The sequence below is a fragment of the Adiantum capillus-veneris genome, chromosome 30 (genome assembly GCF_014529385.1).
Source record: "Adiantum capillus-veneris isolate H3 chromosome 30, ASM1452938v2, whole genome shotgun sequence".
NCBI classification, from domain to species: domain Eukaryota; kingdom Viridiplantae; phylum Streptophyta; class Polypodiopsida; order Polypodiales; family Pteridaceae; genus Adiantum; species Adiantum capillus-veneris.
The window spans coordinates 73,429,367-73,443,961 of record NC_140960.1 but is presented as its reverse complement, the minus strand read 5'-3'; the positions used below and the strand labels follow the sequence as shown (position 1 = coordinate 73,443,961).

General features: G+C 44.1%; 1 protein-coding gene across 4 annotated transcripts in view; it reads right to left on the bottom strand.

The window, feature by feature from the left end:
- Window positions 1-607: 607 nt before the first annotated feature.
- LOC147418200 (uncharacterized) overlaps window positions 608-14,595 on the bottom strand; it is a 47,927-nt gene continuing 33,939 nt past the window's right edge. For 2 of the 4 annotated variants that reach the window (XM_086506660.1, XM_086506659.1), the window contains exons 8-10: window positions 10,937-10,975; window positions 10,751-10,828; window positions 608-1,081 (exon numbers count right to left, since the gene is read on the bottom strand). In XM_086506660.1, coding sequence (XP_086362786.1) covers window positions 941-1,081; window positions 10,751-10,828; window positions 10,937-10,975 — 258 coding nt within the window. In that variant the 3' untranslated portion in view covers window positions 608-940. The other 2 variants (XR_015187254.1, XM_086506661.1) reach the window with 2 other exon arrangements.

Below are 14,595 nucleotides of genomic sequence, written 5' to 3'. Positions count from 1 at the left end.
GTGTCAAGGTGTGTTCCCATTCCCCCTCTCCAATGTAGTAATAGGCGTTTTTCTTTGTGCTCAACTTCAATCAGTGCACACAATTCAAAATAGGCAAACAATATCTCCCCCTTTTCCTTCTAATGGCATTAAACCTAGCTCAAAGTCCACCCAATGGAGCATGATATCTTTAAGCAAGGCTAAAGTGAATTCTTATAGCGTTAAATCCAACTGAATGGCTTCCCATGTCACAAAAAGGACATACTCAACCATTGATGTGCTATTAGTATCTATCTTTTTTTACAATGAGCAACACAATTTCAAAGTCAAGTCTGTGAAAGCTGGACAATTTGATTGAGTAATGCTAGATTAATACAAAACAAGTTCAATAGAGCAAGCAAAACGTTTGACATTCCAACAACAAATGTAGCTTATCAAAATCACCAAAGCTACAGAAATTAGTAAACAAGCTCCAAACTGAACTATGTAAGGCATCATATTTTTAGACACCTAGTCGTAAGCTTAAACATTGTGGCAACAATCTCTATTTATCAAACCACACCAACCAGCATAATTTCAAATAGCAACAGAGTGAAAAGTTGGGGCTGAAGTAGGCTACAAACATTGCTTGCCATAACCAAGTTTTTTTTTTATCTTTAATTTTTTTTAAGCAATGAGTATGAAGCATAGAAATTTCAATAACATAGCATGCTGATGTGGCTACAAATCACCAATTGAATTTCTCATAGAGTTTAAATGCATTGGTTAGTTTGGGAAGTGTCACTAATTATTGGTCCTCATGTAATTAGTCAATATTGATTGAATTGTCACTAAAAAAACTATTAAAACATGCTTGAACATTCTCATGCTTGTGGAGATTTTTTTAAAATATTATTTTGAAGGCATCTTGTGTCTTATCATATCGGTCTTCTCTTTTGGCCTGACTGATAGTAGCAACACTTCATCGACCCATTGCAAGTCTTTGTAGCTCTTTTTGCAATTCATATACCTCTCGTATACAATCCACAGGAGTGCTATGCTCCAACCTGGGAGATTGAATGTTTCTTGGAGATTGGATAGTTGATAGCACATTTCGGTTGCCCTGCTTGTAGCATAAGAAAACACTTGTTGGATGGGATTCAATTTCAAAGTCAAGCCGGACACCAAACCCATTACGAAAACACTTGTTAACGAATTGTATGATATTGCAAATTATAGTTTGAAACGTAGACCATTTAAATTTTGAATTTATTGTCAACATAAACCCAAAAGAATGCATTGATATTCTATAAGTATTTGTTATCATTACATGAGTGCGAATAGGGGGTCATTCAAACTTAACCCTGGATAAATTTCACTTTCACTAATATGCAACCCATAGGCTATCTTGAGAGAGAGTGACCCTAAACAACATCTATGCATGCGAGCACACGTTCGTTAGTTGAATGATGGCTACATGGCAATCTTGCCTTCCCTTTTCTTTTTCTTTTTTTGCAAAACTCACAATTGTGAGTGGATGTATTAAAATGTCACTAAGAAAAATACAAATCAACCTCAAGCTCATGTCGAGCCTGGAGGGACAAAGGTTACATCAAAGCTTAGTCAAAAGTACCTAGTCACGCATTGTTACCAAATGTCCAATCCTTTACACGGCGAGGCTTGACCAAATGGCGAGGGTTGCCCTAAGCCAATCCTTGATGTTATACCTTTTCTCTACCACATAAATTAACTCCTTACTTCCTTTCACAATCTCCGAGAAGCTAGCCACAGAGAGGTCGCTATCAAAGATATGGCAGTTCCTCGCCTTCCATATATTACTAAAGAAACAGTATCTAACAATTTGAGTACAGATTAGGAGCGCAGAACTTTGAAATTGTTTCCCCCCAAGGCACAAATCCTTCTTGAAAAACTCTATCTTCCACGTTCTTTGTGTCCATTTGCACATTTTGCCTGCAAGGCCTCTAATAGTCGAGCATTCCATAAAAAGGTGGATGAGGTCTTCATTAGCCAATCTGCATCCTAAACATCTATCAGACCCGATACCACGTGCATGGATCTTGACACTTGTCGGCAAGGCCCCCCATAGAACTTTCCACAAAAAAATCTTCATAAACTAAGGGCACTATGGATTCCAAATGTTCTTCATGACGTCAACCCATCTAGCCTCCGTCCATTGCTTCTTCCACTACTTGTTCAAAGGTGCAAACCAATCAGTCTCATGTATTAACGCTTGCTAAATCCCCTTGGCATGAGGTTTAAAGAATTGACTACTCAAACGCCATTTCCAAGCTTTCCACTCAAAAGTAGATTCACAGATCGGCATCGGAATATTGTCCACGCCTTCTACAACTCTGTTAACAAGAAGCTTTTCAGTGCCATTGAGTTGAAATTGGCTGCCACCTGGTCGGAGGATTTCCAACACTTGCTATTTCTATCCCAGAAGTGGCTCAACCGCAGCAGACCTTCATTGTTCATTCTTCTTGCAGTTCCTCTCCAGTAAGGGTTCCGAATTCCACCTGCATCTCTAGACAGCCAAGGGGACCAGTGCGAAATAGAGTTCCGGAAGTATCTAGTTAATTCACCCCATTCCAGTACCCATGTTGCTCTATTGCACTTTCACACCAGCTCTCCCATGATGCCACCCAGTCTCAGAGTAGACCACCTCGCGGCTAATAGTTTGTTATGCACCTCGATCCCTTTCCATTGACCACCTTTAAGGCAAATTTTTGCCTTGTCTATCATATCCTTGGTCATGACCGCCAAAGACTGGTCTTGTTTTGCGATTGAAACCACAAACTTGGCACTCAGGGCCTCAACATGAACAATAGGGTTGAGAATTCCAAGGCCACCTTGGACCAATAGTCGAGTAATACCTTCCCACTTTGCCCATTGCCATGACGCCGAGGCTTTAGTATTGTTCCTCCATAAGAGTCATTTGACAGGTTTCCAAAACTCCTTCCAGTTACATTTGGCAATTTTGAGGAGCGGGCTAGTGAAGGCAATATATGGAAGCATAAATGAGTTGATCACTCTGATCCGACTCTGGAAAGGAAGTAACACATACTCCACCTTCTCATTTTTTTCTAGACCTTCTCTTGGACCCACTAAAATATTTGTTTGTGAGTAACGTCCACCCCTAAGGGAACGCCCAGATGTAAAAAAATCCTTTCTTTTGACACTATCTTCCCTGACCATACCGATGGGTCAAATGAGTCGTTTTTCGTCAAGGAGATCAATCTAGACTTCTTACTACTTCACTTTAACCCCGAAGCCACAACAAATGTCTGCACAATCTCTAGGGCCTTCCTAAGTACTTGAGGGCGGGCTTTCAAAAAGAGGAGGGAGTCGTCTGCAAACATCTTGGCCAGAAGCTGGTCATTACCAGGCAGAGTTAAACCTTGAATTTCCCCCCCGCACAGCAGCAGCTTCGAGCATCGTTATTAGAGGATGCGACCCAATAGCAAATAGAAGAGGGACAAGGAGGCATCCTTGCTTGATAGATCTTTTGGCTTCAAAGGAGCCCACAATTCTATTATTGAATAAGATCTCAGCTTGACTGCTTGTGCCCAGAGTGTGTACAAGTCGACAAAGGCGAGGCCCAAAGCCCAGTGATTTCATGGCATCTTCAATGAAGGACCATATAATCCTATCATAAGCCTTGTCCAAGTCTAGCTGAAGTAGAATGCACTCCTGCTTCGTGAAGGCTGCATACTCAATGCCAACCATTGCCGTCAAGATGTCATATATTGACCTTCCTTTGATAAAGCCGTGTTGATGAGGGGAGATGACTCTGTCCAACAGTGGGGCAATTCTAAGAGAGACTGCCTTGGCTATGATTTTGTAAACCACATCATGATTATGGGACGCCAATGCTTAAGATGCGAGCAGCACACCTGTTTCAGGATAGGCTTGATAAGCCCTCTTTTTACACTAGGATCCATTGATAAAGGCTCGGTTAGCCATAGTCATGACTAGGGCCTTGAGGTCATCCCAAAATTCTCTAAAGAATTCAGTGGTCAGACCATCCCAGCCAAGGGACTTCTCCTTGCCAAGAGCGTGCAGCTGCAATCTTGCCTTCCTTCAAAAGAGAGGCATTTTCTTTGGGACGTACGATGGTGTAATGGTGCAAAAAAAAAGTGTATTTTTGGCCTGCATGATCAAACCTATGATTGAAAACCATCAAAGACAAACGCCACGACATCTTTTGATGAGAGAAATGCTTCATAGAGAAACGATACTTCATAAATACCTTGTATGTTTGGACCATGGATTTAATTTTCACATCGGTAGATCATTTCATCCTTTAGCTTATAACTTAGTTTTTTTTCTTTTAGATGAGAGATTTTTTATTCATTTTCTTCGACACTCCAGACGGCCCACAGAGGGAGGTGCTTATCCCTTCCAAATATTAGCCATGTTACATGGTCGGGCAAGGGCCGTGTACCATCGGGCAAGAGCCACACGTAGGCATCACCATGGCCACCTAATTGATGCACCACATGCTCGGAACGACGGAGAGAACTCGTAGCAACCAGCTAGGAACCTCCTCCTCGAGAGACCCACCCGATGAGGAGGATGCACTCAAGTGTCCAAGGGCAAGAGCCCTAGCAACGTGAACACCGAGTGAGCACAAGGTGTCCCTTTAGAGTGTGACCCAACGGGGGATTTGAACCCACAGCCTGTAGGTTGAGAGGCCAAAGCCTTACTGTTAGACCAACTCTTTGGGGACTTTAGATGAGAGATTTGCTTCATTATATGTACTAATTTAGTTTCATAGGTCACATTGGCTTTTTAGAGACGTTAATATACTCTCTCTCTCTCTCTCTCTCTCTCTCTCTCTCTCTCTCTCTCTCTCTCTCTCTCTCTCTCTATTATGATAGGGCACACATTGGCACGGTTGTATGCATCCATTCTTGAACAGCAACTGAGTAAATGGGCAGAAAATGAGGGCATACGAGCAGCAGGACAGGCTGGATTCAGGAGGGGTTTCTCCACGTTGGACCATATTCTTACACTCAGAGCCATTATTGAGGAGGGTCGGGCACATGGGAGATGTATGTATTGTTGCTTTGTGGACTTCCGCAAGGCATTTGACACAGTGCCAAGGGCCAGATTGATGCACAAGCTACTGAAGTTGGGAGTACCCACAGAGATCATATGGGGGATCATGGCTTTATATGGCTCAGTGACTGGCCAGGTACGCACTCTTGAGGGGATTTCTGACATTGTTCATTCCACTATTGGAGTGAAACAGGGGTGTCCTTTGTCCCCTACACTTTTTGGTATGTATGTAGATGAGGTCTCTCACTACATTGACAGAGAGGGTGACAGAGGCGCTCAGCTGGCAGGGACATGGATCCCTTTATTATTATATGCTGATGATATTGTGTTAATGTAGGAGTCACCGGAGGGCATGCAAAGACATTTGGATGCATTGCACAACTTTGCAGAGGATAGTGGACTGTCTGTGAACCTTGGTAAAACCAAGGTTATGGTGTTTAACACCACACCACGGTGGGTCAAGAGATCGGCACCTACACTCATATATAGCTAGGACACTGTGGAGTACACAGATGAATATACATATCTGGGGGTGGTATTCACGGGACCGAGGTTTACCCTGAGGAGAGCAGCACAGACTAGACTATCCAGAGCCTATGCGGCATTAGGAGGGCTAGAGAGGATGTGTTCGCAGGTTCAGTTTCAAGAACCACGAACAAAACTATGGCTCTTTGATACTTTGGTTGCTTCAGCTATGCTTTATGGGGTCCAAGTTTGGGGACCATCTGTGAATCATGACAGTTGGAGGAACATGGAGAGACCGTTGGTATTTATGATATCCCGGATGATTAGAGCCAAGGCCTCTGTACCACATGCGATTATTCGAGCGGAGGTAGCCGCCCCTCCTATAGAGATTGAGGCTCTTACCAGATCAATGTCCTTTATGCACAGTCTATGGGATACACATAGAGGCAGATATACTAGACTGGCTCTTGAGTCCTCTAGACAGTTAGCGATACAAGGAGATGCATCATGTTGGTATGCACAGATGACCTCATGGTTTCAGAGGCATGGTCTCAGCATGGATAGATTGCCTCTCTTTCAGTATTCCCTGGATGCACCCTCCCTGCCAGTCACACGGACGGAGATCACTAGACTCATTCGACAGGATCTTATACAGTTGGACACCAGGAGGACATGGGTAGAGCCGATACAAGAGTTGGGCACGAAGATGGCTTTCTACAAAGAGCACCTTCTCCAACTTTCAGGGGATGGGTTTGTGACTCGTCCGAGCTACATGGACACTCATTTATCTCATGATCTGCGATGTGCTATTGGTCAGATTCGCACATCCTCACACCAGTTGGAGATTGAGATGGGTAGATTCAGAGGGATACCACCAGAGTCTAGGATATGTCAACTATGCGGTAGAGAGCCAGAGACAGAGCTACACTACATATCCCACTGCACTGTGTATTATGAGATACGAGGGCGCTTCCATTGCTTATTCAGGGAGGGTTTTGGACCCCTAGATAGAGTCATGAGGTATCAGGACCAGAGATGCCTTGGCTTATATCTACTTGAGCTACACGGACATAGAGACAGTCTGTTGGGGAGACATGGAGTACGACAGTCGCAGAGACAGATCACAGACTTCTTTGGATCGAGGGAGCCAAGAGACCAACCACCGGCACAGGGTTGTCGGCACAGGGTTGTACCCACATTCATACCAGAGGCACCCTCATTGACAGGGCAATTGAGCTCGGGAGATCGAGACGACCACGACCGAGACACAGGAGCACACTACATCGACGGAGACTCCAGCAGAAGATCAAAGGCATTCTAGCACGACACCCAGAGTGTCATTGAGGGCCTATTCTACATTTTCACATTTCACATTTCACACTTCATTTTCAGTTTTTCATTTTTACTTTCAGTACTTTTTGTACTTGTACTTCAGACATTGTATTAGATTCACCACTTTGTATCTGATGGTCTCATAGGTCATTTTGGCCTTTTGAAGACGTTAATATATCATTTCATTTCTCTCTCTCTCTCTCTCTCTCTCTCTCTCTCTCTCTCTCTCTCTCTCTCTCTCTCTCTCTTCATGAGAGGATTCTCTATGTTGGAGACTTGTATCATACGAAGATGGTGTAATTTTCTAGTTCATAAAAGTCTTTTAGGCTTTTTGAAGACGTAAAGATTCATTTCTCTCTCTCTCTCTCTCTCTCTCTCTCTCTCTCTCTCTCTCTCTCTCTCTCTCTCTCTCTCTCTCTCTCTCTCTCTCCAGTGATTACTTCACCTCATGTGTGGGGCCAATATGTGACATTGTTATATACGGTACCTGGACAAGAACCCCTTCCAGACCCTACAGAGCCATGCCCAGCTACGAGCACCTTCTATACCACTGAGATGGTACAAAGGGCCATTGACTGGATGAGGATCGGGAGGGCATACGATCATGACGTTCTGTAGCGGAGCAATTTCTACATGCTATGGATATGTTGATGGAGGTTCTTGCAGTGTTGTTCAATTGTGCCATGTGTGAGGGGTTACCTGAGACTTGGAGGTTGTCTACTATTGTGCCTATCTTCAAGGCAGGTGATCCTACAGAGCCTGGGAACTACCGCACTATTGGACACACATTGGCATGGTTGTATGCATCCATTCTTGAGCAGCACTTGAGTAATTGGGCAGAGGGTGAGGGTGTACGAGCAAACGGTCAGGCCGGTTTCAGGAGGGGTTTCTCCACTTGATCATATTCTCACACTCAGAGCCATCATTAAGGAGGGCAGGTTACATGGGAGAGATTTATTGTAGCTTTGTGGATTTCTACAAAGCATTTGACATGGTACCAAGAGCACTATTGATGCGCAGACTACAGGAGATTGGGATGCCCATAGAGTTGATTGGGGGGATTATGGTTTTGTATAGATCAGTGATGGGACATGTACGCACTCCGGAAGGGGTATCTGATTTAGTTCACTCTACTATTGGGGTGAAACAGGGCTGCCCATTGTCTCCTACTCTATTTGGTATGTATGTTGATGAGGTGTCTAATTACATTGACAGAGAGGGTGACAGAGGTGCCTAGCTGGCAGGGACGTGGATCCCATTGTTGTTATATGCTGATGAAATTGTGTTGATATCTGACTCACCAGAGGGTATGCAACGACATTTGGATTCACTACACAGTTTTACAGAGGGTAGTGGATTGTGTGTAAACCTTGGTAAAACCAAGGTTATGGTGTTTAACACCACACCACAATGGATCGGGAGATCAGCACCTACTTTCACATATGCTTAGGAGATTGTGGAGTATACAGATGCATACACTTACCTGGGGGTAGTCTTTATTGGGCCGAGATTTTCTTTGAGAAGAGCAACATAGACTCGACTAACTAGAGCTTATGCGGCTTTGGGAGGATTGGAGAGGATGTGTTCGCAGCTTCAGTTCTAGGAACCTAGGACAAAGTTATGGCTCTTTGATACTTTGGTTGCCTCTACTATGCTATATGGGGTGCAGGTGTGGGACCTTCTGTAGGCCAGGATGGTTGGAGACGTATGGAGAGGCCCTTGGTGTCTATGATCTCTCGGTTGATTAGAGCCAAGGCTTCCATACCGCATGATATCATTCAAATTTCAAGCGGAGATTAGTTGCCCCCCCATGGAGATTTAGGCACTTACCAGATCAGTCTCCTTTATACACAGCCTATGGGATACTACCAAAGATAGATATGCCAGGTTGGCCCTAGAGTCCTCCAGACAGCTAGCTCTACAAGGGGGTACATCATGCTAATATGCACAGATGACATCATGGTTTCCGACACATGGTTTCACCATGGACAGGTTGCCTCCTTTTCAGTACTCTCTACAGGCACCCTTGATGTCTTTGACACAGGTGGAGATCACTAGACTCATTCGTCAGGATCTAATCCAGCTGGACACGAGGAGGACATGGATAGAGCCTGTACAGGAGTTGGGCACGAAGATGGCTTTCTATAGAGAGCATCCTCCCCACCTCACAGGGGATGGGTTTGTGATTCCACCTATCTATATGGACACACATCTTTCTCATGGTTTGCGTTGTGCCATTGGCCACATATGCACATCCTCACATCAGCTCGAGATTGAGATTGGCAGATTCAGTGGGATACCAGCAAATAGCAAGATATGCCGCTTATGTCATCTAGAGCCAGAGACAGAGTTACATTACAAATGTCATTGCACGGTGTACTATGAGATACGAGGCCGTTTTCATTGTCAATTCAGAGAGGGGTTTGGGCCTCTATCTAGGGTCATGAGTTATGAGGATCAGAGATGTCTTGGACTGTATCTACTTGAGTTACACAGGCATAGAGACACTTTACTGAGGAGAGCTGGAGAGAGATAGTCCCAGGGACAGATTACAGATTTCTTTACACTAGATATTGGACACCTAGAGGAGCAGCCACCATTGCAGATCTCTGCCCGCACTCATACTACCACTACTGGCATCCTCATAGACCGAGCATTGGAGCTAGGGAGATCTAGACGACCGCGATTGAGGAGAGGAGCTACACAGTATTGACGGAGACTACACAGAGGATTCGAGCCATACTTTCTCGACGTCCAAAGTGCAGATGAGGATGGATCTCTAGCATTCCCCCCCCCCCCCCCCGCCCGCCCGCCCCCTTCTTTAATTGTACTACACATTGTACTGGGCACCTTTTGTATTAGCTGGCACGTCCATACAGTCCTAGCTTGTAGTAGTTGTGTTTTTTGTTTCGGTTCTTTTTTGTTCCGGACATGGTATCAGATTCACTATGTTGTAACAGCTTGGTCTCAAAGGTTATTTTGGCCTTTTGAAGACGTTAATATATCATTTCATTTCTTTTCATTTCTCTCTCTCGCTAGAGATTGAGGCAAGGAGGGCAACATACATCCCAAGGGCCAAGAGGATTTGCCGCCTATGCACTGAGGAGATAGAGAGCAAGGAGCAGTATGTATGCAGATGCAGCGATAGTTTGGCCACTTTCTCCTTGAGATACAGTTGCACCAAGAGTCATTACTGCAAAACTCCCCCCCCCCCCCCCCCCCCCCCCCCCCCCCCCAAACGAGGGATGGCAGACAGACACATCTAATGGATTTTGGGACATGCCCACACCACAGCTCACTCTATGGCAAGGAGTTATTCTGCAGTAGAGAGAATACGGGCCCGTTGACATCCACGCACTCATGGTACTAGGCATCACGGGATCCAAACGCATTACTACAGATCTATTGAGGAGAGGCGATCTCAGGCCTTTGCAAATCCCATTGCCGTACTCTAGGTGCTCTTCATACCATACCCGCCCATGCACCATGTACTACACCCTGATTTTGGTACTGGATGGAGCTAGATTATTCTTTGCATATGGCATGATTGTACTACCCTCAACCTGTAGGATCTGCATTTCTCCCTAGTGATGGAGCTCCATCCCCTCCACTCTCATGTATCACCCCCCACTCCTAGTCACCATATACTACAGGTTTTGTACCATTTCTTTTTGTATCTTTTGTCCTTCTCATAGATACATGGAGGACACACACCCATGTACTTTGAATTGTCTCATAGGCCTACTTTGGCCTCTAATAGACGTTAAAAAATATTTCTTTCTTTCTCTCTCTCTGTTGAGACTAGCCCTTGTTTCTCACTTCTTGAACTTGTTTAACAAAAGATCAAATGCAATTTGAGCTAACAAAGTAAAATGGTATATGCATTGACACAAAGAGAGAGAGAGAGATGCACCACTTGGCCTTCTTTCTTTAACAACTCTCGAGGTGCATTCTCCATTATCCTTCCTAGAACCGCCTCAAATTGCTCAACCTAGTCCACATACGTTGTTAGTGCATCAAGCAAGAAGGCCTTCTGGTTTGATCAGTGAAATAAAGTTTGTGAGATAGGTTCAACAAAACGAGCTACAAAGCGTCTTACCTGCAAAAGTTGTCTGTGATTTCCCTTGATGGGGGCCGTCTACACAAACACACAAAAGCAATTGTGAGCATCATATCTTTATTTATAGAAAAATTATATTTGTTTACATGTATATATTTAATTTTAAATTTATATGTGTGTGTATGTGTGTGTGTTTCTAGGTGCAATCTGCCCAGCAATATCAATTCTAACTGGCCGCTTGAAGCCCATGACCTCATTTGCACTGGCTATTTGCATACATGGCAAAGCGGTGCACTTGGCCTGGTTTTTTGCGGCACCTTAACCGCCTCACTTGATAGAAATCAACTCAAACTTCTAAAGTATGGGATGGATAAGAATCATCATCAAGTGAAGATCACATTTTGTCACGACTTTATGAATGCACTTTGGTTTGAATGCAGCGACTCTTTTTCCCACGCGAAATGCCTGTTGAGCAAGATGTTGCATAATGGATAGACAACTTATTTGATACATGGTAGGTGCACATCTAACCCTATGTGCATGTGGACAAGCTTACTCCTACTTCTCGGGTTTAGGACAGCCTAGGAAGTGTTCTGGCACCCTCATGAGCCTATACACAGGACCTGCATGTCCAGTTGCATACCCTCTGATTGCACATGAGCACAACCAGTGCAGGTGTAGGCACTGGGGAGTGTTCACATAGTCTAGCATCAATATCCTAGCCAAGGTATTTACCTACATGTGAAGCACCTGTTATAATGAATTTATAACTTATTATGAAGTGACATTCTCAGCCAGCATATTTAAAAGTTGTGGGGGTTTTTCCAGGCATTGCTCAACCCAGCCTTCTACCTATATAGGTCACCCTGGGGATCACCTCTCCAACCAAGTAAGTACCTGCAGTACAAGTAGTCAGCAGCACTAGCGTTTTCCATCGACCACTACCAGCGTTTTCCAGTCATCAACCTATCACCAGCAATAGTAGCAAATTCAGAGAGCGTACAATCATCACGAGTACCCTCTTGCAGATCAACTAGCGTTTTCCATGAACAGATCAGCCCACGGTTCTCCAATATCCTGTAGCTTCATCGCTTGCAGATCTCAGCCATTACCATCAACGTTTTCAGTTTTCAGTCCATCCTCGACATTGGCCTTGCAAGATCATCCCATAGCCTTGTCGTCAGTTGCAGATAGTTGCAGATCCCATCAATTCCACTAGTGTTAACGTCAGTTGCAGATCTCAGCCATTAGCATCAACGTTTTCAGTTCTCCTCGACATCGGCTTTGCAAGATCATCCCATGGCCTTGTCGACAATTGCAAATCCCATCAATTCCACTAGCGTTTTGCATATTCACTCGCAGATCCAAGCACCTACAGCAAGATCCCATCAGCATCTCAACCATTGTATCAGCATTTGTGCAATCTAAAGCAAAAAAGTCTCTAGCGATAAGAGGGGGGGGCCCTTGGAAGGGGGTTTGGGACCCCATCTGGTGTTAGTCTTCTTCTCTCTATCACTCACAAAACCATCACTCACAGTATCATTCTCTCTTCACTCTCTAGTCTATTGCACAATTCTCGTGAAGTGAAAGGAACCTTGAGTATGCACTAAGTACTCAACCTGAGTTATCACAATAAATCACTTCCGCTGCACATTTCAATTGTTTTCTTTGGTTAAGGGAATTTTATGAGGTGCTCCAAAACGACATAAGAGGCTCATAATCAACTGCTAGAAGCATCTACATTAACAAAGGATTATCAAAGTCTTATCAAATGTAAATGTCATGTTTGGGTACTGAAAGTGGACACACTTTTGGAAATATCCACTTCTGGGAAAAGTTCTGTCCACAAAAGCTGCCAATACCAGTAGGTTTTGCATGAAGATAGCAAATGTGCCAATCCATTTACTATCTACACTAGTTTGGTGATCCTCTCTAAAGAAGCGTCCTTTTGGAGTCAAATGGGAAAAGTTGGTTGGTGCATGTTTTACAGTCACTACACTCGTTCCCCAATCTGAACCTCTTGCATTGCTAAAAATGTTGTCAAACACCCATATACATGTCGAAGTGAGACACTCCGCTCCTATGATTATTGAGCCAGCTTTGCCAGACAAGGGCAAGAAAACAAGTTGTCCACTTGCCACAATCCATCTTTGACTACACCCAAAGGCAAGACTCTGAGTCAGGCATGAGACAACCAGAATTGTTGGCAACAATCTAGAAAGCGCATAATGTACTTATAGTAGCATCAGCCGCTGGTCTCTAGAAATTTTGGTCCACCTTTCCAAGATGGCAAATTGACAATTGTTGAGACCTGGAAAAAAATGGTCTCCATCTTATGCAACAGTGTCTCATTCTAATGGTTCTGCTTTTGACAGCAGTTTTTGATGATAGTAATGTGCATGGACACCATACTTTTTCATACTACCTACTTGTGAATCTTTATACTAGAAACATAGCATAGCTATGTACATATCACTCTATAGATGTATGGTGTTCTGAAAGTCATGGCATATAATGTGGAAGATTTTATGTAGCACACACAAGTGGCACCTTCTTTGGCACTTTTGACATACTGAAGGGCAATGTTGCGATGCCCTCTAGCATAAATATGTTCGTCGTTCTTCCTATTCCTCTTGGTTTGAACTATCTGGTACCTTTTGTGGCGTTGCAATGTTTGCCAGGTTTGAACCGAATGAAAGTATTGCTCAGAATTTCCAGCTTGTAAAGTAGTTCATCACTTAGTCCATCGTGACATGTAAAATTGCAGGTCTCTGCGCACATACAACATTTAAGGACCCTTTTAGAAAGTTTTATACACCCCTGGTCCAGTCTGGTTGGGATGCATGGGTTAGGTACCCTGTTGAGCACTCCATCTCTTTGATAGGGCAGGGCATGGGCATGACGAGTAGCAGTAAGATGAGCCAGCACATAGAAGTAAGCCGAGTTTGATGATTGGTATCAGCCAAAGTTGAGGACCCTGATGCATGCTCAAACGAAACTTTACCTGAAAGTTGAAAGCAGAACTTCGTTTGGAATTGCAGTTACAGTTGGGGTCTCGTGGTTAATCAAAACTTTCTGACCTTGAGCATCACAGTGGAGTGCCCACCCAAGACTCAGAGTTTTGCCAAAGTGGTGATGGGTAACCGAAGCACCGATTTCCCCCAGATTCAGTGCCACCTAGGACTCTCGACATCATGGAGAGTCTGATACTTATCCATAGGCGCCCTCACCCAGGGCCCAGCACATGAAGGCTTCTACTCATTATTAGCATCTGGTGCCTGAAGTGTGAGCAAATCATGAATCCTCCATGTTTCCCAGACTCAGCATTGGGTATATGGGTGGGGTGTGTACTGTTTATGCTAGTCCTAGGAATGCTGCCCCCTCTCATCCTTGTCGGCACCTTTTCTTTTATCAATTCTGCCCCTTATTGAATAGTCCTCTAAATGCATACTTGAGTATTTTATTCAGCATTACGGCACCTTATTGAATATGTCCCCCCCCCCTCTTTTTGCTTCCAATTTGCAATGTCCGATCACCGAAGTGTAACTCTACTAACAATGTTGATGCCTCATGCTTGCACAGATATTGTCTTTTCATCACACACCTAAAAGAGGCCTTTGATCATCTGCAGCAAAGGTGAATAATAATTCCTAAATGCCATCCCATGTAAAATGATTTGGTTTCCTGCAGCCAAAAAG